This window comes from Cherax quadricarinatus, chromosome 28, assembly GCF_038502225.1.
Source record: "Cherax quadricarinatus isolate ZL_2023a chromosome 28, ASM3850222v1, whole genome shotgun sequence".
Classification (NCBI taxonomy): Eukaryota; Metazoa; Arthropoda; class Malacostraca; order Decapoda; family Parastacidae; genus Cherax; species Cherax quadricarinatus.
In genome coordinates, this window is record NC_091319.1 from 1,394,064 (window position 1) to 1,417,413 (window position 23,350).

The window sequence follows — 23,350 nt, forward strand, 5'->3', positions numbered from 1 at the left end:
TATTGTACCAATCTGTAGTGGAGGGAAGGCAGGGTAGGGGTCAGCCTAGGAAAGGTTGGAGGGAGGGGGTAAAGGAGGTTTTGTGTGCGAGGGGCATGGACTTTTAGCAAGCATGCGTGAGCATGTTAGATAGGAGCAAATGGAGACAAATGGTTTTTAGGACTTGACTTGGTGTTGGAGTGTGAGCAAGATAATATTTATAAAGGGATTCAGGGAAACCGGCAGGCTGGACTTGAGTCCTGGAGATGGGAAGTAGTGTCTGCACTCTTAAGGAAGGGTGTTAGTATTGCAGTTTTGTAATTGTAGTGTAAGCACACCTCTGGCAAGACAGTGATGGAGTGGACGATGGCGAAAGTTTTTCTTTTTTGGGCCACTCTACCTTGATGGGAAATGGCCAATATGTTTATAGAAAAAAAATTGTACCAACAAATAAGAACTTGCTACACCTATACCAAACAAATATGCATTAATGTGAAGGCATTTGACTTTTTTTTTTATTTAAGATTTATGGTGCTTATTATTATCAAATTTTTTTGTTGCACATTTTGAATTGCATTGCAACAAAATCACTCTTATGAAGTCACTCTATATATTTGTTGTGTAAAACAGTATCATGAAATTATCATTTGTTGTAAAGAATGATACCACAGTGGTTAAAGATTATCATACAATTATCGCTGTAGGATAATGTTTCTGTACAGTTCACAAGTAACCCACAAATTAGAATGAAAACTGTATCCAAATACTTTTTTCTTTGGTTGGAGATTAGGTGCCACAGTAACTGACTCTGCCCTTTAGGTTCTCTTTATCTGTGGCAGGTATTATTTTGTCACTTGTAGTATTGATAACACTGTCTCACCAGTACCTGCAGTGTGCCCCTTCCTTTCATAACTTACACTGTCTTGGTATCTGTGAGGACAGTGTCCTGGTCATCAAGACTTGTATCTTGTTGCTAATATAGGATTATTATATTAAAAAATGAAGCACCAAATTAGTGTGGTTGAGAGCACTGCATTCAAAAGAGGGTGGATTCATTAGAAGTTGGAGAGGTGGAGTGTTAGTAAGAATGCAAAACGAAAGTCATGCTTGGTGGAAATGGTCAATTAGTGTCATATAAAGAAAGAGCATTGATGGTGGGGTTTTCAAGGTGAAGGGCAAGCAAAGTGAGTGCATCAAGGGCACTGGAGGTGTCAAAAGTGAAATCTGCATGCTCTAAGAAATAGGACAGTTGATTAATACAAGTCGTACTGTCAACACAACTTGATAGTCCTTACAGAAAGGTGCCAGGTTTTTGTCCCTAAGGTGTTGATGTGTGAGTCTTGCGTGTCCAGTACATAATTGTGGGTTTTGATTATCCACAGGCAACTAATGAATAAATTTGATTATCCACTAATTTCTGGTGGTACCCATTTGTTTTTTTTTTTCAGGCTTGGTGCACAATCCCTATATTGAAAAATTATAGAATTTTTTCCAAATTGTACTCGGTTGCTTTTCTGATTATTCTTTCTTTTAAAATTCAGTTGGTGTTTGAAATACAAATTTAAAAAATGTGAAACAAAATTATTCAGACAGAATCGGGTATTATTCATACTTTTTAGTTTCGTGGGACCTCATAGATGTACAGGAGGGCCCCGCTTTACGGCGTTTTGCTTTACGGCGTTCCGCTAATACGGACATTTCAAATTATGACCAAAACTCGCTATACGGCTCCCCCCACCTTTTTTTCTAATACGGTCACAGCGGCCCACCGAGTTTGTTTACATTCTCCCTGAGCACATCTCCTTATTATGTCTGGAAACTTTCCAAAATTTCAAGTGTTTTAAAGTTATTGTATATTTTATATGTATTGTACTTGATAATTAAACTTGTGTACACCTGTACCTAAATAAACTTACACACTGTGCTGGCATGTAGGTACACATTAAAATCACTAAGAGTCTCTCTACTCTTGATGCAATAATAATAATAATAATAATAATAGTAATAATAATAATCTCTTGGGCGCATTAATGTCGCATATTACATTAATATAGACATTTCCCTTAATCTATGATATTTTTTTCAAAATTATGTAAGAAACACATTATGTAACACACAAACATGATACATGCACCCACAGTATAAAAATTTATACAAATATATATGAGATGTTTACCAAACGGTTTGTAGAAGTGTCGGAAGAATTACGTTTTCTCTAGCCCGTCACCTGTTACTAGGGATAACTGTAGAAAAATATTCCTTTCGTATGCCTTCACTTTATAGCTATAATTCTGTACTAACTTGTACACAGTGTAAGAGTATTTGTTTCGTGATTTAATTATTATAATAATAATAAAAATATTATAAGGTAAAAGTTTCACAAACTCTTACAAATGTACATGAATGAACTAAAACTGGACACGTATTAATACCGTCTATTTCGCCTGACCGAGTGATCGTCCACAACCTGTTCAGTTTGTTTGTTTACCCTGTCTGAGCTCGGTGTATCATTAAATGTTGTATATTACGTTAATATACACATTTTCATTAATCCATCCATGATATTTTTTTCAAAATTATATAATAAACACGATACATAACATAAATACATAACAACATATGTGTAGAGAACCTAGGATAACCCAAAAAAGTCAGAGTGACTTACTTCCATTGCCTTCACTCAGAGCATCATTTCTTCTCAAAATGATGTTACATGAGAATGGGAGTGTTCTTCTTTATTTATTCTACCGTATCAATGTAGAGACAACCTGTACACAATGTAACTTGTACACAAACCAGACGTGTACACTGTTTACAAAACTTACCTTCGCCTGGTTTGTTTACATAACTCTGCGCCTGTCCTCTCTCATGCACTCATTCTTTCTCTCTGGTATGGTAGCCTGGCTGACTACCATACATACCACACTTGATTTTTTACAATAAATACTACTCATCTCACCCTATATTTTAAGGTAAGTAATGAGTGAACTGTATATACATTTTATCGCTCTGGGATGCTTAAATATCATAGAATAGTATGTGTGGGTGGGTTGGCCTGGTATGGTAGCCTGGCTGACTACCATACATACCACACTTGATTTTTTACAATAAATACTACTCATCTCACCCTATATTTTAAGGTAAGTAATGAGTGAACTGTATATACATTTTATCGCTCTGGGATGCTTAAATATCATAGAATAGTATGTGTGGGTGGGGTGGCCTGGTATGGTAGCCTGGCTGACTACCATACATACCACACTTGATTTCTTACAATAAATACTACTTGTCTCACCCTAGATTAAGACTATAAATATTTTAAGGTAAGTAATGAGTGCACTATGTGTGTATTGTACTTTTTTATTGTTTTTTGATGCCTGGTTCTATTGCTAACATAATATATGTTAGTGTAAACTTGTTATCTAGTGTTTGTATCCATTTGTAAGTGGAAAAAAAGGGTGTTCCACTTTACGGCGGTTTCCGCTTTACGGCGGTAGCCTGGAACCTAACCCGCCGTATAAGTGGGGCCCTCTTGTATTTGTTACTCTCGATTAGGTTAGGTTAACATATTAACTTCTTTTTTTTTAAGACATTGGCCTTCTCCCACCGAGGCAGGGTGACCCATAAAAGAAAGAAACACTTTCACCATTGTGCACACACATAATCACTGTCTTTGCAGAGGCGCTTAGATACGACAGTTTAAATGTCACTCCACACAGCCAATATCCCAACCCTCTCCTTTAAAGTGCAGGCATTGTACTTCCCACCTCTAGGACTCAAGTCCAGCTAATCGGTTTCCTTGAATCCCTTCACAAAATATTACCCTGCTCACACTTAACAGTTAGTCAGATCCCAAAAACCATGCGTTTTCATCAGTGCTATCCAACATGCTCACACATGCCTGCTGCATGTCCAAGCCCCTTGCACACAAAACCTCTTCTACCCCCTCCCTCCACCCTTTTGTAGGATGACCTCTACCCCTCCTCTCCACTACAGATTTATATACCCTCCAAGTTATCTTCTTTTACTCCATCCTCTCTAAATGACCAAACCACCTCAACATCCTCTCTTCAGCCCTTCACACCTCCTCCTAATTTACGCACTGCGAATTCTTTGCATAATATTTGCACCACACATTGCCCTTAGACACAACATCTCCACTGCCTCCAGCCTCCTCCCTGCTGCAGCATTTACAACCCATGCTTCACATCCATATAAGAGTGTTGGTACCACTATACTCTCGTACATTCCCTTCTTTGCTTCTATGGATAACATTTTTTGTCTCCAGGTACCTCAATGCAATTTTTTCTTGTTTTCATTAAAATTTCTTGACAGTGCCTCTCCTTTTGCACTCTCTCACCACTCTCTTCACCTTTCTTTTACTCTCCATATACTCTGCTCTTCTTATAACACTTCTGGTTTGTAAAAACCTCTCATAAGCCACCTTTTTCTCTTTTATGACACCCTTTACTTCATCATTTCTCCAATCACTTGTATCTGCTTATAATTAACTGACAAAAATGAAATAGCAAAAACAGGCAACTTATGTCTGGCATTGTGAGACATATTATAGTACTTGCATTGGGAGATTAGTTGTTGCTGGAGATGCAGAACAACCATATTTATTACGAAGTACAGCAGGGTGTGGGAAGTCAGTTCTGTATACTACTTTGTAACACTGGAAGTCTTAATGATAACCTATATTGAGTATGCTTTTTATCTTGATGATTAAGTCACTGCTATGTTTAGTGGGATTATGTTTTATAAGTTTTTACTTGCATTTGGTTTGATGAAGACAAGCAATTCCTTGTCCACCCGTATGTCGTACTCTTCTGTCAGTCCCATATCTAATATTGGTGACTGGCTTGGCATCTGTACAGATTTGAAGATTTTTATTCAGATTATTAACCCAGAGGGTTAATAACTCAAGGAAACCCATGAAAGCCACTCAATCTGGCTTGTTTCCATCAAGATCCTCTTGACTCTCTTTCCCAGGATGCAACCCACTAACAGTTGGTTATCACCCAGGAATCTGTTAACTGTTAAGTGACTAGGGGCAGCAGGTGTAAGCAAAGATGCCCAACATTTGTACTTGTGCAGGGATCAAATCCAGGTCTTTCAGATGTGAGCTGAAGATGCTACCATATAAGCCACAGTTGCTGCTAGATAGTTTGTAGATTCTGAATAGTTGCTGAGTGCTGCATGACCCCATGCAGTTTAGTGCTTGTTTGAAATACACTATAATAATAATAATAATAATGTGCAGCTGTTGCAGGTGGAGGAGACCTTGGCCTGAAGGTGGTAGACAGGGCTGTAGTGTCATCAGTAGAAATAGTGGGGATTGAACTGCAGCTGTCAGTATTGATGCTTCCTATGGGTTTCACCTGTAAGTCTTCTCATGGGTAGTTAGCATTGGCAGTGAAGACAATATCACCACCTGGGTGCTTGAAAGACTTATGATATATTTGTCAGTGCTGGCAGCTGATATTACAATATGTAACCTAACTGTAGAGTTTTGAGGCTACCAGATTCTCACAAACTTTCTTTTCTAATGGAAATTCAAGGCCTTGTCATTCTTGTCAGCCTCAGCTGAGCAATTCGTCTCTCTTGTTATAGGTTTGTTTGGATTCTCTACGATGGTTTGGAATGAATCTAAACAGTGTAAGAGCTTGGTGAGTGATTCTCTCTGGTGGAAATATGTTTCTGTCAAGCTAACACTACAGACCAGGAGTGAATTGATTATTATCAGTCAGGTGAGTCACCTGAGTTTTTGTAGTTCTGTCCTTTTGTGTTGCTGATTCTAATTCTGATACATTACATCCATCACTGGTTTGCCAGTTTCTTTCGAGAAACCTGATATCATTTGCCTTATTGCAATTGAGGTCTTTCCATCTAGCATGCAAGTTGGCTATAGTTGGAACATAGCTTCCTTCTTGCATTTTTTATTTGTCTTGCCTTTGGTCGTACACATCTTCCTTGCACCTGATGTATGCCTGATATTTGGTCATACATCTACATGCTCTGCAGTAACTTGCAGGACAGAATCCTGTGAGGGAACTCATCCTCAAATCTTGCAGTGCTTTGAAGATAATATGCAAGGAGAGAGAGAGAGAGAATAGGCAAGCAAGGACTGGCTGCTCTGAAGGGAAGGAGTGTGCTAGGGTGGAGTGAAATTGTTTGAACATACTGACAGTAATAAAATATACTTTTTATCTCTCTTTCATCTTTGTTTTACCCAATGCAGTAGCTGCAGTAAGCAAATTTGTTTAAATATATTTTTTTTGCATTATCTTTTGCTTAACCCTTTAGGGGTCGCCAGGCCCTCTCAGAGACTTGTTCTCAGGGTCGCCAAAATTAAAAAAAAAAAAATTATTTTTTTCTTGTGAAAAGATAGAGAATCTTTTCCCGATCATAATAACACCAAAAGTATGAAAATTGATGGAAAACTTACGGAATTATGCTCTCGCGGAGTTAGCGGTCTCAACGATGTTTACGCATCGGCGATTTTGCCCACTTTGAGCCCTATTTTCGGCCAATTCCAGTGTACGAGTCGACAAAAATCATGACTATTTCGCTAGAACTCCATTTTTTCTATCGAATGAGTACAAGAAACCACCCATTTACCAATTTCAACTATCCAATAAAGTGGTCAGAATTGAGCAATTTTGCCAATTTCACACAAATTTCAAAAGATGACAATTTCCAAATAGGGTCCAGAATAAACAAGAAAGACATTCCTGGCACTAAAATAACATTTCCTCTGTTCATTAGTCACGTCCCCAGGCCCCTCGTACATTTCTTTTGCTTTCCACTTTGATTTTTTATTCTTAAAAAATAAGATTTACTGTTATGCAGACTACTGCATTAGTGTAGAAATGGTATAAATAATATCAGCACACTTGTGAAAGAATATTAGACTCGCCAGTTGATGTGTATTGGGTGCTTAGCATGATTTGTTTACTTTTGAACTTTGGTAAAAATCGAACATTTCTGCTACTTTGAGTTCAATTTCAAGTTACTTTTCATTGTAAAACCAATCAAAATCATCTCAATTTCTGTAATATGTCTTCCATTCTATAAAATGAGACCAAGAAAACTAGAATACAACAATAAATACCATATGAAAATACAGTGCAAAGTCGCTGTTGTAATCCAAAAACACGGTCTAAACTTTTTTTTTTCATTACACACTGTGTGCTGCAGGATTTTTTTTTATACTGCGCACACTGACCACATAGACCCATTCTTTCATATGTAGGCCTACCAGCTTTCTCTTGCTAGATTTGAGGGCGCTAGAATTTATGTGTACTAGTACGTCAAAAACCCTGGTGCGTAAGCCGTACTAGTACGGCCAAAACCCCCAAAGGGTTAAAGAATAGGCAAGCAAGGATTGGCTGCTCTGAAGGGAAGGAGTGTGCTAGGGTGGAGTGAAATTGTTTGAACATACTGGCAGTAATACAATGTACTTTTTATCTCTCACCTTCGTTTTACCCAATGCAGTAGCTGCAATAAGCAAATTTGTTTAATTTTTTTTTTTGCATTATCTTTTTCTTAATATGTTACTAATGGCTGGTTAATTGTGGCCCTGAATTTTGACTCGGCCATTTCACGTAGAAATAAAAATGAGTTATATATCATGGCTAAATGCAGACATGAAGGTAAAAGGCTGTTTATACAATTTTGCAGGTGCAGAGAAGTCATCTCTTAAGTCAGCAGCCATGCACTACATATTTATACTCTATATATGAGCAGTTTTGCATAGCAGTGGTGGTGGTGATCCAGTGAGAGATAGAAATGAAAAATTACTCTTACTGTAATTGTTTTTTGTAAGTCTGGCTGTATGCGTGCTGGCTAATTTATTTGAATACATATATTAGGTAGTAGGTTGGTAGACAGCAACTGCCCAGGGAGGTACTACCATCCTGCCAAGTGAGTGTAAAACGAAAACCTGTAATTGTTTTACGTGATGGTAGGATTGCTGGTGTCCTTTTTTCTGTCTCATGAACATGCAAGATTTCAGGTACATCTTGCTACTTCTACTTACACTTAGGTCACACTTCACATACATGTACAACCATATATATACATACCCCTCTGGGTTTTCTTCTATTTTCTTTCTAGTTCTTGTTTATTTTCTCTTATCTCCATGGGAAAGTGGAACAGAATTCTTCCTCCGTAAGCCATGCATGTCATAAGAGGCGACTAAATTGCCGGGAGCAAGGGGCTAGTGACCCCTTCTCCTGTATAAATTACTAAATTTGAAAAGAGAAGCTTTTGTTTTTCTTTTTGGGCCACCCTGCCTTGGTGGGATACGGCCAGTTTGTTGAAAGAAAAGAAAGAACATATATTAATTCATATACAATTTTAGTGATGAGATAACAGAACATATTTGTATAAATGGTTCAAGTAGAGTGGGTATCAGTCATTGCATTAACATAAAGCATAATTAAAATACAATTAAATTAAGTACTGTCTATGTAAAAATCATAAATACATATACCTAAAGTAGGACTCACACTTTGGGAAATTAAATTGTTGCCTGATATCCATTTGTTCTACTCAGGTTATGTTGTAGCAGAGATAGTGTATATATGTATATATACTGTATCCTGAATACCCTAATTCTTTTGGAGTTGTCATTTATAAACAGCATTATTGTTTCATCCTTAGTCTCATTATAAAAGCATATTAGAAATATTGGGCACCTTTAAAAATAGATTAGTCAAATATATGAGTGAGAATGGGTGGGTATAAGTAGGATTTGCCTGTTATGGGCCAGTAGGCCTACTTAATTCTTAGGTTTGTATATTTATATAATATTAATTGCATATTTTGTTTTATCAGGAAATAACAACAATGCTGGATGATTCCACTATGCCACGCATCAGTGAATACTCCTCTGCTAGTAATTCTCCATCACACAAGGTTACAGCTGAGGAATTTGAAGCTATTGCATATAAAATTGAGGCTGAATACAGAAGAAAATTAATGATGGATGAACCCAAAGATAAAGATAAGAAGGCTCATAAAAAGAAGAAGAGAAAGAATGGAAATGGAGCAGATGGAGAAGAAGAACCAAAGAAGAAAAAGTTGAAAAAGGAGAAGAAACCAGAAAATGATAAGGATAGTCTAGACAATACTAAAGAACTGTTTAAAGATATTAAAGATGGAAGAATAAAGCCAGGGGCTATTATCAAATCGAAAGATATTGCCAAGAAAGAGGGTGTTGTTAAAAAGGAAACCAAAAGCTCTTCAGAGGGTAAGCCAAAAGCAAAGACCAACCCTTTTGGTAAGATCAACAAGCAAGAGCATTCAAAGTTGACAACACTCATAGCTAAAGCCAAAGAGTCACGTATTGGGTTAGTACCAAATAGTGAAGTAGGGGATAGCCCCAAACTTAGTCTAGGCAGTATTATTCTCTCTGGAGACATCGGCACAGGGATAAAATCATCGCATGAACCTAACAGCACAGATGAAGAAGAAAAATGTGAACCAAAAGAGAAGTGGGATAGCCCATGGGAGAATAGATGGGAAAAAGTGCCAGAAAAGGAGGAAGCTCCATCTGTAAGGTCAGTAAGAGAGGAAGAAGAGAAGGAAGAGATCCCAGAGGTAGAAGAGCTTACAGAAAGGATAAGTGAAGAACCACCTCCAACTCCCAGAGCTCCAGAAATAAAGCAAGAGCGAGCAACACCTAATTTAAGTGCTTGGTTTAAAGCCTTTGGCACTCCCAAACTCCCTTCTGCAGGTCCAAAGAAAATGCCAGATGAGCAGATGGATAGTCCAAAGGAGTTAGATGAGAATGAAGTTATTAATGTTGATGATGAAGATGAAGTGGAAGAAGCCGAGCCAAGTACATTAGATGAACCGCCACCATCATTACTACCACCTGCAAGTCCTGAGCCTCCAGTTTCTCCAGAACCTCCAATCTCTCCTGAGAAACCACCTGAGACTCCATGGTATGAAAAATTAGATGAAAAATTAGAAGACGAACCTATCTGGAAAAAAATGAAGGTATGGGCCTTTTATTTATGTAAATGACATTAATTAAGACACACATACACAAGAACTAGAGCTACAGCTGACCTCTGCAAACTCAAATAAATAATTAAACATTTACATGAGAATTGGTTAGAAGAGAAGGTAGCAAATGCTATACCCAATGGAGCTTTTAAAAAATTTATATGATAGGTTAGATAATGAAGATAAAACAGAAGTTTAGCTCTACTATAGTAGCTACAATTTTTTTTTTAACATGTTGGCCATCTCCCTCTGAGGTAGGGTGACCCAAAAAGGAAACACTTTCACCATTATTCACACTATCACTGTCTTCCAGAAGCATGCAGATTATGAAAGCTTAGATATCCTCTTAAACAGCAGATATTGCAAACCCCTCCTTTACAGTGCAGGCACTGTACTTCACACCTCCAGGACTTAAATCCAGCTAATTGGTTTCCCTGAATCCCTTTACAAAATATTACCATGCTCACACTCCAACAGCTTGTTGGTCCCAAAAACCAGTTGTCTTGACTCGCTCCTATTTAACATGCTCACACGTGCCTGCTGAAACGAGAAGAGGGCATACTGTAGTTGTAAACTACACACCCAAAGGAGTCAAAGAGCTATACAAAAAACATTTCTTTAACATATGATTGGTAATGATGTAGAACGGACTAAATACAGTAGAAGCATAACAGTACAGTAGCAGCATATTCCATACATGGGTTTTAAAACAAGCATGATTGCTGTTTCACACCAGTCCATTGAAGTTAAAGGAGGGATTAAGAGTGAGAGCTCACAACCTCAGATAGGTTACCACCCACCCAACCCCACACTCACTTGAAAGTTTTTCCATAAATTAAGTGATGGAACAATGGAAATGGTTAGAAGAGGAAGTAGTAGGTTGTACAACCAATGGAAATTAAAAAAAAATATATTAGATAAAATACTGAACATGGAAGACCATAGGCTTAGCTCTGCTCCTTCAGTTAGAAATAGGTAATTACACATGCACACATATACAGTGGAACCCTGGTTTTCATCTGGTCCGGTTATTGTACAGTTCAGTTTTCGACCACTTTTTTGGGCGAAATTTTCCCCGTTTTCGTACATCCGCTCAGAAATCGTTGATACCAGACGTGTTTGCCTGCCCACGGGACGCGGCCGCTCATACATTCGTGACTCAGTCTGCCATTGTTACTCGTACAGTGAGCATTACTCCACACGTTCATCCAAAACATTTCGTAATAATCCATTGTTTTTTGTGCTTGCAACTGCTAAATAAGCTATCATGGAGTCAAAGAAAGTTCAGAGTGCCAGCCCTTTGGTAAAGAAGGTGAGAAACATGATAGAATTGAAGAAAGAACTCATAGAAAGTGGCATATGTGTGGCCGAGCTTGTCAGGATGTATGGTAAGTCCAAATCAACGATCAGTTCCATCCTGGTGAAGAAAAAAGAAATCAAGGAAGCTGATGTTGCAAATGGGGTAAACGTGCTAACGAAACAGAGATCGCAAACAATCGAAGATGTTGAGAAGTTGTTGGTGTGGATCAACGAAAAACAGTTAGCGGGAGATAGTGTTGTGGAGGCGATAATTTGCGAAAAGGCAAGGCAGTTGCATGTGGATCTTGTAAAGAAAATGCCTAGAACGAGTGCTGCTGTTAGTGAATTCAAGAAACGAAGTGGTATACACAGTGTGTTAAGGTATGGTGAGGCTGCAAACATGCGGTCGAAGAATTTGTTGATGAATTCAAGGAGTACATAGAGGCTGAAGGATTCCTTCCCCAACAAGTCTTCATTTGTGATGAAAGAAGGCCTCTTTTGGAAGAAAATGCCAAAGAGGACCTACATCGTGCAGGAGGAAAAGGCACTGCCAGGACAAGCCTATGAAGGATAGGCTAACTCTTATTCTGTGGTAATGCTAGTGGGGATTTCATTGAATCCTTTACCAGTGTATCACTCTGAAAATCCCAGAATGTTAAAAAAAAACGTCATCAAGAGTAAATTGTGTGTGATGTATAAGGCTAACAAAAAGGCATGGGTCACAAGCTAATTTTCATTGAGTGGGTCAATGAAGTGTTTGGCCCGAGTGTGAAGAAATACCTGCTGGAAAATAAATTGCCACTCAAGTGCCTCCTGGTAATGGACAATGCTTCTGCTCATCCTCCAGACTTGGAAGGCCAATTGTTGGAGGAGTTTAGTTTCATCACAGTGAAGTTCTTGTCCCCTAATACCACTCCTCTCATCCAGCCCATGGACCAGTAGGTCATTTCAAACTTCAAAAAAACTCTACACCAAAGCAATGTTTCAAAGGTGCTTTGAAGTGACCTCAGACACTGAATTGATCCTAAGAGAGTTCTGGAAGAATAACTTCAATATCCTCAACTGCATAAGCCTTATAGAAAAGGCTTGGCAGGGAGTGACTTCCAGGACGATTAACCCTTCTTGGAGAAAATTGTGGCCAGAATGTGTCCTCCAGAAGGATTTTGAAGGGTTTGAGGCTGACCCTGATGACCCAATGCCTGTTGTGGAATCTATTGTGTCTTTGGGGAAGTTCATGGGGTTGGAGATGAGTGGCCAGGATATGGAAGGGTTGGTGGACAACCACAGGGAAGAGCTAACCACTGAAGAGCTGCAAGACTTTCATTAGGAGCAGCAACAGACCTTATCTGAGGAAATTGCTTCAGAGGAGGAGGAAAAGAGAGGGGAGAATGTGACTTCTTAAGCAGTTAAGGACATTTGTGCAAAGTAGAGTGAGGTGCAAAATTTTGTGGAGAAATATCACCCTAACAAAGCTGTTGCAAGCCTTGTCGGCAACATGTTCAATGACAATGCCGTGTCCCATTTTAGGCAAATCTTAAAGAGATGCCAGAAACAGGCTTATCTGGACAGATTTTTGTGTGACAGGGCTCCAGTGACTCTCAAGCTGGTCCTAGTGCCAGTAAAAGATGAAGAAGGGAAGTAACCCTGGATGGAGCTTTGATACCTGAAGTCCTTATGGAGGGGGATTCCCCTTCCAAACAATAAGCTCTCCTTCCTTTCCCCTTCTCACCGTCTTCCATACGCCAACAATTCTCTTCAGTAAAGGTATAAGTGATTTAAATGTTCATTTATCCATTAAAATTAGTGCTTTATATTTACAGTGGACCCTCGACTAACGCTATTAATCCGTTCCTGAGAGCTCATCGTTAGTCAGAATAATCGTTAGTCAAGTTAATTTTCCCCATAAGAAATAATGGAAATCAAATTAATCTGTGCAAGACACCCAAAAGTATTGAAAAAAAAAATTTTAACACATGAAATATTAATTTTAATACACACAAACTGAAGAAGACATGCACAGTTACATGACACTTACCTTTATTGAAGATCTGGTGATGATTGATGGGATGGGAAGAGGGGAGTGTGTTGATGGTCTTAGTGTTTAGGAGGGGAATCCCCTTCCATTAGGACTTGAGGTGGCAAGTCCTTTTTCGGGGTTACTTCCCTTCTTCTTTTAATGTCACTAGGACCAGCTTGAGAGTCACTGGACCTCTGTCGCACAACATATCTGCCCATAGGCCTGTACCTCCCGTTCCTTTATGACATTCCTAAAGTGTTTCACAACATTGTCAGTGTCACCATTAAACACTTGTTCAGGTTTCAGTCCTTCACTGTCTATGTACTCCTTGAATTCCTGCACATATTTTTCAGCTGCTTTTTGGTCCAAACTGGCAGCCTCACCATGCCTTATCACACTATGTATGCCACTATGATTCTTCAATCTCTCAAACCAACCTTTGCTGGCCTTAAATTCACTCACATCACCACTAGTTGCTGGCATTTTTCTAATTAAATCGTCATGCAACTTCCTAGCCTTTTCACATATGATCGCTTGAGAGATGCTATCTCCTGCTATCTGTTTTTCGTTTATCCATACCAATAACAGTCTCTCAACATCTTCTATCACTTGCGATCTCAGTTTTGAAAACATAGTTGCACCTTTGGCAAGAACAGCTTCCTTGATTGCTGTTTTCTTGGCCACAATAGTAGCGATGGTTGATTGGGGTTTTGTGTACAGCCTGACCAGCTCGGAGACATGCACTCCACTTTCATACTTAGCAATGATCTCTTCCTTCATATCCATAGTAATTCTCACCCTTTTTGCTGTAGGGTTGGCACTAGAAGCTTTCTTGGGGCCCATGGTGACTTATTTTGCAGGTGCAATCACTAAAAAGGCTGTGATAATATGAAATGTTCCGATTGTATGCTTGGAAACGACCGCGGTGGCTGGCTGGCTTGTAAACCTGGCCAGAAGTGGACGCGTCTCAGATGGAACGAATAGTGTTGGTCGAGTTTTTTAGCGCTAATCGAGGCAAAATTTTTGCGATAAAATGTATCGCTAGTCAGATTTATCGTTAATCGATGCCATCGCTGGTCGAGGGTCCACTGTATTTCTCATTGTTTTCTGTATGTAAAACTATAGTTATTCTCTATAAAATGTATTTTTATATTTTTGGGTTTCTGGAACAGATTAATTGGATTTACATTGTAACTTATGGGAAATATTACTTCAATTTTTGTACAAATCGGTTTTCGGCCGACCTTCTGCAATGGACTAAAGACGAAAACCAGGGTTCCACTGTACTTTGAATGCGAACACTCACAATGTGTCATTTAACTCTTTTATCAACTGTTAGTCTTAGTATTTTCTATGTTGTCAACTTAACTCATTCTTTAGAACCTGACCTGAATGTGATCTTTACATTTATAAACATTTACATATTCTCTTCAGTATTAGATAATTGAATTTTTGTATTTACCTTGACCAACATTCTCTTAATAATTACTTTTGACAATTTTGAGTCCTCAGAATAAAATTGTTGTTGTGAAAAAAGGCAGTTGAAATACATGGTGCTACTTCATGTTCCCTGCAGAGCTGGCCTTCTTGACCACACTTTAGGCATTGTGATCAGTAGTAAATACATAAAAATTATTTCTTCATCAAACTTTTTGAATTTTGGAAAAAATAATCCTTCAGTGCATTAAATATTTTTTACTTATTTTAAAATTATCCTGCTTGAATAAATTGTCTTGAATCATAGTGACTGTCCTATAATAATTATATTGATATACGATTCCCATGTTTTTTATTACATACAACTACATTTAAATTTCTCATTTTCACTAGATGGAAGATCAAGAATATGCAATTCGGGACTGCAGTATGGTAAGATTTTTTTTCATTATAACCATTATTTTCTCTACAACTAAAGTTTAATATTTCCTAATGATCTGTTTACTAAAATGAATTGGACTGTTATTTTGCTGAAAAACAGTGGTTACTAGATAATGAATATCATATATAATATGAAAGACAAGTTTGTTCTGTTCCTTGCATTCTTAATTAAAGACCAAGGGTGACCTAGCATTGGTAATAAATATCAAAGATAAATCTTTTATACTGCTTTACAAGGAAGTGATTGTTCAGTTCATTTGGCACTGCATTTTAGTATGTTTGGCATGTAAGAGTTGTAAGAGGCAAATAAAATGCCAGGAGCAAGGGGTTAGTAACCCCTTCTCATGTATAAATTAGTACATATAAAAAGAATTGGGGTTGGCAGAGAGTGTATATAGTTCCTTTATATAAAGGGAAGGAGGACAAAAGAGATTGTAAAAATTATAGGGGAATAACTTTACTGAGTCTAGGTAGTAGGTTGGTAGACAGCAACCGCCCAGGGAGGTACTACCGTCCTGCCAAGTGAGTGTAAAACGAAAGCCTGTAATTGTTTTACTTGATGGTAGGATTGCTGGTGTCCTTTTTTTTCTGTCTCATAAACATGCAAGATTTCAGGTACGTCTTGCTACTTCTACTTACACTTAGGTCACACTACACATGCATGTACAAGCATATATATGTATATATACACATCCCTCTGGGTTTTCTTCTATTTTCTTTCTAGTTTTTGTTGTTGTTTATTTCCTCTTATCTCCATGGGGAAGTGGAACAGAATTCTTCCTCCGTAAGCCATGCGTGTTGTAGGAGGCGACTAAAATGCCAGGAGCAAGGGGCTAGCAACCCCTTCTCCCGTATAAATTACTAAATTTAAAAAGAGAAACTTTCGTTTTTCTTTTTGGGCCACCCTGCCTTGGTGGGATACGGCCGGTTTGTTGAAAAAAAAAAAAAAAAAAAAAACTTTACTGAGTATACCAGGTAAAGTGTATGGAAGGGTTATTATTGAAAGAATTAGAGGTAAGACAGAGAGCAGGATTACAGATGAACAAGGAGGCTTTGGAATGGATAAGGGATGTGTAGATCAAGCATTTACATTGAAGCACATATGTGAACAGTATTTAAATAAAGGTAGGGAAGTTTTCATTGCATATATGGATTTAGAAAAGGCATATGATAGGGTGGATAGGGGAGCAATGTGACAGATGTTGCAAGTGCATGGAATAGGTACAGTGGACCCCTGGATTAAGTCGTCATCGGAATAAGTAATATTCAGAATAAGTAGCGTTTTTTCGTCAAAATATTGGCTCGGTGAATGTCACTGAACTCGGTATAAGTCATTTGTCCAGAACGTGTCCGCACAGCCGACACTCCATGTACAGCCAGTGTGCCATTGTTTACCAGCCAGTGAGGACAATCCCACGTGTTCATACGATATATTTTGTATTATTCCATTCTTTTTAGTGCTTGTAACTGCTAAATAAGCCACCATGGGCCCCAGGAAAGCATCTAGTGCCAGCCAGCCCTTTGGTAAAGGGCTGAGAGAGAGGGGAGAATGTGCCTTTTTCAGTGATTCTGCAATATGTACGATACTAAAGCAGCAGGAATCGATAAAGGCTATAGCTCCAGCCAGCGATAAAGTGCAGCATTAACAGTGTAGCAAGTTAAGCGATTAATCAATAGAAAAAGGACAGCACGAAACTCCTCCATTGTTGTTGGAGGACTAACACCACTGCCTCTGCTGCCACTTTCACCACCACCATGTAAGGCTAATCTTTCAGTGGCCCTTATACACCCAACAACAAACAACGCACCACCACTCGTGACATTCTTAATGCCATATTTTATTCATTCTAGAGTATATATCATGTTTCTGTGTTGTTAATATTGTTTAATATGTCATATTAAATGTATTGTGCTAGATAAATAAGCCGTAGAGCTTATATTAGTGTCATATTGAAGGAGTATCTCGTCCTGTCTCCCAACACAATTCCTAACATACGCCAGGAACAGACCTCTCTGGAATACTTTTTTGAGCGACAGGGGTCCAGTGACTCTCAAGCTGGTCCTAGTGACATTAAAAAACAAAGAAGGGACGTAACCCAGGATAACAACTTGGTACCTGAAATCTTTATGGAAGGGGATTCCCTTTACAAACAGTTGTAAACTCCCCCATCCTCTCCCCTCCTTCCATCTTCCATACATCACCTTGTCTTCAATAAAGGTAAGTGTGATGTTATTGTTTTATTCTTCATGTATCATTGTTTTCTGTGTAGGCAAATGTATATTTCATATAGAATTTTTTTTTTTAGTACTTTTGGGTGTCTGAAACAGATTAATTGGATTTCCATTATTTCTCATGTGGAAAATTAATTCGGAATGTCAGATTCGGGATAAGTCACTCTCTCTGGAATGGATTAATTACGTAATTCGGGGCTCCACTGTACTAACTAAATGCTGTAAAGAGTTTTTATGAGGGTGTGTAGGAGAGAGGGAGATTACTTTCCAGTAAATGTAGGTCCTAGACAGGGATGTGTTATGTCACCATGGTTGTCTAACATATCTATAGATGGGGTCGTAAAAGGTACTGTGTTTTTTGGGAGATTCTAAAGAAAAGTTACAAAGATTAGTGGATGAGTTTCGGAGAGTGTGTAAAGGAAGAAAGTCAAAAGTGAACATAGATAAGAGTAAGGTGATGAGGGTATCAAATGATTTAGATAAAGAAAAATTGCATATCACATTGGAGGAAGGGAGTATGGAAGAAGTGAATATGTTCAGATATTTGGGAGTTGACTTGTCAGCAAATGGGTTTACGAAGGATGAGTTTAACCATAGAGTTGATGAAGAAAAAAAGGTGAGTGGTGCTTTGAGGTATCTGTGGGGCCAAAAAAAAATGATATCCATTGAGGCAAAGAAAGGAATGTGCAAGAGTGTTGTGGTACCAACATTCTTATATGGGTGTGAAGCATGGGTTGTAAATGCTGCAGCAAGGGGGAGGCTGGAGGCATTGGAGATGTTATGTCTAAGGGCAATGTGTGGTGTAAATATTATGCAGAGAATTCATAGTTTGGAAATTATGAGGAAGTGTGGGGTTACTAAAAGTATTAGTCAGAGGGGTTGTTGAGGTGGTTTAGTCATTTAGATAGGATGGAACAAAGTAGAATGACTCGGAGAACGTATAAATCTGTAAGGGAAGGAAGGTGGGATAGGGGTTGTCCTAGGAAAGGTTAGAGGGAGGAAGTAAAGAAGATTTTGTGGGAGAGGGGCTTGGAGTTCCAGCAAGCATGCATGAGCATGTTAAATAGGAGTGAATGGAGACGAATGGTTTTTGGGACCCGACGAACTGTTGGAGTATGAGCAGGGTAATATTTTGTGAAGGGATTCAGGGAAACTGGTTAGCCAGACTTGAGTCCTGGAGGTGGTAAGTACAATGCCTGCACTTTAAAGGAGGGGTTTGGGATATTGGCTGTTTGGAGTGACATCTAAACTGTCGTAATTGAACGCCTCTGCAGAGACAATGATTATGTATGAGTGATGGTGAAAGTGTTGAATGATGAAAGTTTTTTCTTGGTCATCCTGCCTTGCTGGGAAATGGTTGATGTGTTAAAAAAAAATGCAATTTAATCTAATTTTTTTATAATCCGTTCCATGACCTTGCTCGCAACTGGATTTGCTCGTTTGCAGAGTCAATTTTCCTCATTTAAATTAATTGAAATGCAATTAGTCCATTCCAGTGGAATTCTGTACTTCAATAATTTCGCTAATATCAACTCTACGGCTTATTTATCTATCTCACTTCATCTAATATGACATAATAAACAATATGAATGACATAGAAACATGATATATACTCTATAATGAATAAAATATATAATTCATGTAGTGGTATGGGCGGTGTCGGCGGCGGACGAGAGTTTGTCTGGAGACCTGACAAAATACATCTTGAATAATTTTGCTAATATCATCTATACGGCTTATTTATCTATCACAGTTCATCTAATATGAAATAATAAACAACATAGAAACTTGATATATACCCTAGAATGAATAAAATACGTCATTATCTAACAGGTGGAGGCAGCCACAACCGCTCCCTCTATGTTGTGGTAAACACTGCCATCTAGTGACGGCCTTTTGAAGCCGTCTATTATAATTATTATTATATATGTATTATTATTATACGTATATTATTATTATTATTGTATTATATTATTATACGTACTATTATTATTATATGTATTATTATTATACATATTATTATTATCATTATTATTATTACAATGTAAATAATTTGTAATTTTTATTCACACAAAAAATATAAGATTTACTGTTATGCCTTATTGCAATAATTGTATAAATAATGTCAACCCATTCACTACTGCATATTGGAATGGACAGTGACGTCATATGTTTACTCTTGAACATAGCCAAGCAATGAAACATTTCTCCTACGTTGAGCTCAATTTCAAGGTACTTTTTGTCGTGAAAGCAATCAAAATCATATCTATTTCTGTAATATATCTTCCATTCTATCAAATGAGACGAAAAAAATGAGAATACAACCATAAAAACCGTACGAAAGTACAGCTAAAGGGTGGCTAATTGCCGAGAATTGAACTCCATTATTTATGGTCCGATTTCTTTCATTTTTGGTGTAAGCCAAGAAACATCTTTCTTTCTTTCTTTCTTTGTTGGGTTTATCAGGGCCACTGACAGCATACACCCTATCAAGCCCAGTCTCTCGATGGGACGAGAAAAAATTGTTGCCCAAGGCTGGGCGATGAGAGAAAAGGAACAAAAGTTCCTTTGTAAATGGAAATAGAAACTCGAAGTTTCCAATTAGATCTGGTGGACCCCCTTGCCAAGCCCCAGCAGAGAGGGACGCCCACACTCCCACCTGAGTTCAGTAACTGGCTTCCCACCAAAGACCGTTAAAGAATTTTCCGCAGAGCAGAAAAAAAAAAATGGAGCTGGCTAAAGTAAGCCGATGAACAGGTGCCCCTCCTGTAGAGTGCCCGGTGGGCAGAATAGATGAGGACAAGCGTCCCAGAGAGAACGGAGGAAATTTGTCACCGATACTAAGGCGAGAGGGAGACGTCCACACCCGACGAAGGCTGACACAGAAGTCTAAGAAACATCTTTCCATCATATATTGCCCAAGTTTCAATAAGAGAGTCCAACAAACAAATGAGATACAATTCCCTAGATCAAGAGCAAGAGCCCCTCACCAGCGTCAAGGAACCTGCCTTGAGGTCTGCTCGCTTATGAAAATTTTGCTCACGTATGGAAGTAAAAAATCAACTCATCGACTGCTCGTATTTGGAAAAACTCGCACATGGATGCACTCGCAAGTAGAGGTTCCACTCTATATATACAGTGGACCCCCGCATAGCGACTTTAATCTGTGCAAGAGGGCTCATTGTTATGCGAAATGATCTGTATGCGAATGAATTTTCCCCATAAGAAATAATGGAAATCAAATTAATCCGTGCAAGACACCCAAAAGTATGAAAAAAAAAATTTTACCACATGAAATATACATTTTCCTACACACAAAGAGAAGGATACATGCACAATAGTAGAGTAGTACATGCACAATATATATTGTGCATGTACTACTCTACTAAATGAAGAATAAATGACACTTACCTTTATTGAAGATGCAGCAATGACTGATGAGACACTGTGTCCTGGGAGTGCCTTTTCCTCCTGAGTACTGTAGGTCCTGTTTGGCATTTTCTTCCAGAACAGGCCTTATCACACTGTGTATGCCACTACGATTCTTAAATCTCTCAAACCAACCTTTGCTGGCTTTAAATTCACCAATATGAGAACTAGTTCCAGGCATTTTTCCCTGTTCACCTGGGTGTTAGTCGACTGGTGTGGGTTGCATCCTGGGAGACAAGATTAAGGACCCCAATGGAAATAAGTTAGACAGTCTTCGATGACACTGACTTTTTTGGGTTATCCTGGGTGGCAAATCCTCCGGGGTTAATTGTTTCTTGGTATTCTCAATAAGCCACACCAACAACGGTGCTACAGCAGCAGCAGCAGCAGCTGACAGTGCTACAGCAGCAGCAGTAGCTGACAGTGCTACAGCAGCAGCAGATGATGCTACAGCAGCAGCAGACGGTACTACAGCAGCAGCTGACGGTGGTACAGCAGCAGCAACAGCAGCTGACAGTGCTACAGCAGCAGCAGACGATGCTACAGCAGCAGCAGACGGTACTACAGCAGCAGCTGACGGTGGTACAGCAGCAGCAGCAGCTGACAGTGCTACAGCAGCAGCAGACGATGCTACAGCAGCAGCAGACGGTACTACAGCAGCAGCTGACGGTGGTACAGCAGCAGCAGCAGCTGACAGTGCTACAGCAGCAGCAGACGATGCTACAGCAGCAGCAGACGGTACTACAGCAGCAGCAGACGGTACTACAGCAGCAGCAGACGGTACTACAGCAGCAGCAGCAGCAGCTGATGGTGGTACAACAGCAGCAGCAGCTGACGGTGCTACAGCAGCAGCAGCAGCTGACAGTGCAGCAGTAGCAGCAGCAGCAGCTGACGGTGGTACAGCAGCAGCAGCAGCTGTACCACCAATAGTAGCGATGGTTGATTGGGGTTTATTATACAACCTGGCCAGCTCGGAGACACGCACTCCACTTTCATACTTATCAATGAACTTTTTCTTCATCTCTATAGTAATTCTCACCCTTATTGCTGTAGGGTTGGCACTAGAAGCTTTCTTGGGGCCCATGGTCACTTATTTTGCAGATAAAATCACCAAAAACACTGTAATAATACGAAATGTTCCGATTGTATGCTTGGATGTTACCGCGGAGGCTGGCTGGTAAACAATGCCACCGGCGGCACATGTGAGGCTGGCTAAGGGCGCACATTGGACGCGTCTCGGACGAGGAGTGGTGAGTGGGTTTTTGAGCGGTATGCGAGGCAAAATTTTTGCGATAAAAGCGAGCGGTATGCGGATTGAACGTTATGTGATGCCGACGGTATGCGGGGGTCCACTGTATATATATTTTTTCAACAAACCGGTTAGGGTGTGTAGAAGAGAGGGAGACTACTTCCCGGTAAAAGTAGGTCTTAGACAGGGATGTGTAATGTCACCATGGTTGTTTAATATATTTATAGATGGGGTTGTAAAGGAAGTAAATGCTAGGGTGTTCGGGAGAGGGGTGGGATTAACCCTTTGACTGTCACGGTCGTATATATACGTCATGGGAGATACAGTGTTTGACGTATCTATACGCATAAATTCTAGCGGCTTCAAATCAAGTGGGAGAGGGCTGGTAGGCCTACACGAGAGAGAATGGGTCTCAGTGGTCGGTGTGCACCCTGTGAAAAAAATCTGGGACTCAGCGGTGCATTGTGGGAACGCCATCTTGGTAGTCCATTTTCACCATGCCTCGTGGTAAGAAGTTCCTCACTCCTCGGCGGATTGGAGGTCTTTTGTTCCCAAGTGATAGCTCAAACAGTGATGATAGTGTCAGTGAAAGTGAATTCCCTGGTTTTGAAGCGGGTGTGACCAAGAAAATTACCCAGGATAACATAATTAGTGATGAAAACCCAGATGACCCACAACCATCCACCTCTGGTGCTGGGCTGGCTCGTTCATGTTCACCTGTACCAGGACGAAAGAGGAAACTATTTTCCCGTGTACAAGACTCAGATGTGAGCAGTGCAAGTGATAGTGATAGTGATTTCAAGGTTATTGAAAGCACTTCTAGTTGTGACAGTGAGGGTGAATATTCCCCAGTGAAGCGGCAGTATATACGACGTCGCATGCGGTCTGGTAGTGTGCCATATGCTCTTCCAAGAGGAAGGAGTACATCTCGGAGCACATCCCGTGGCCCTACACCACGTCCTGATAGTGAAGATGACGATATTGTTACGATGGGTATAAATGATGTGAGTGAGGCAGCAGGCGGTGGTGGTGATAGTGATGGTGGCATGAGTCATGTGACACCAGCAGTGGGCCACGCTACTGCCCGCGCTGCTGACTCTGCACAACTACAACCAGCCTTGGCCGACCCCACACTCTCACAACCACAACCTGCACAACCACAACGACATTACAATATCCAGAACGCACCAGCTGACCGCATCTGGGATTGGCAGCAAGATGACGAGTTTGTTCCCAATCCCCATGAC

The 23,350-nt window shown here is 39.6% G+C and overlaps 1 protein-coding gene across 1 annotated transcript in view; it reads left to right on the forward strand.

Moving 5' to 3' along the window:
• LOC128706060 (trichohyalin) overlaps positions 1–23,350 on the forward strand; it is a 262,272-nt gene that overhangs the window by 207,504 nt on the left and 31,418 nt on the right. The window contains exons 13-14 of the mRNA XM_070089295.1: positions 8,824–9,990; positions 15,146–15,184. Coding sequence (XP_069945396.1) covers positions 8,824–9,990; positions 15,146–15,184 — 1,206 coding nt within the window. The remainder of the gene's footprint in view (positions 1–8,823; positions 9,991–15,145; positions 15,185–23,350) is intronic.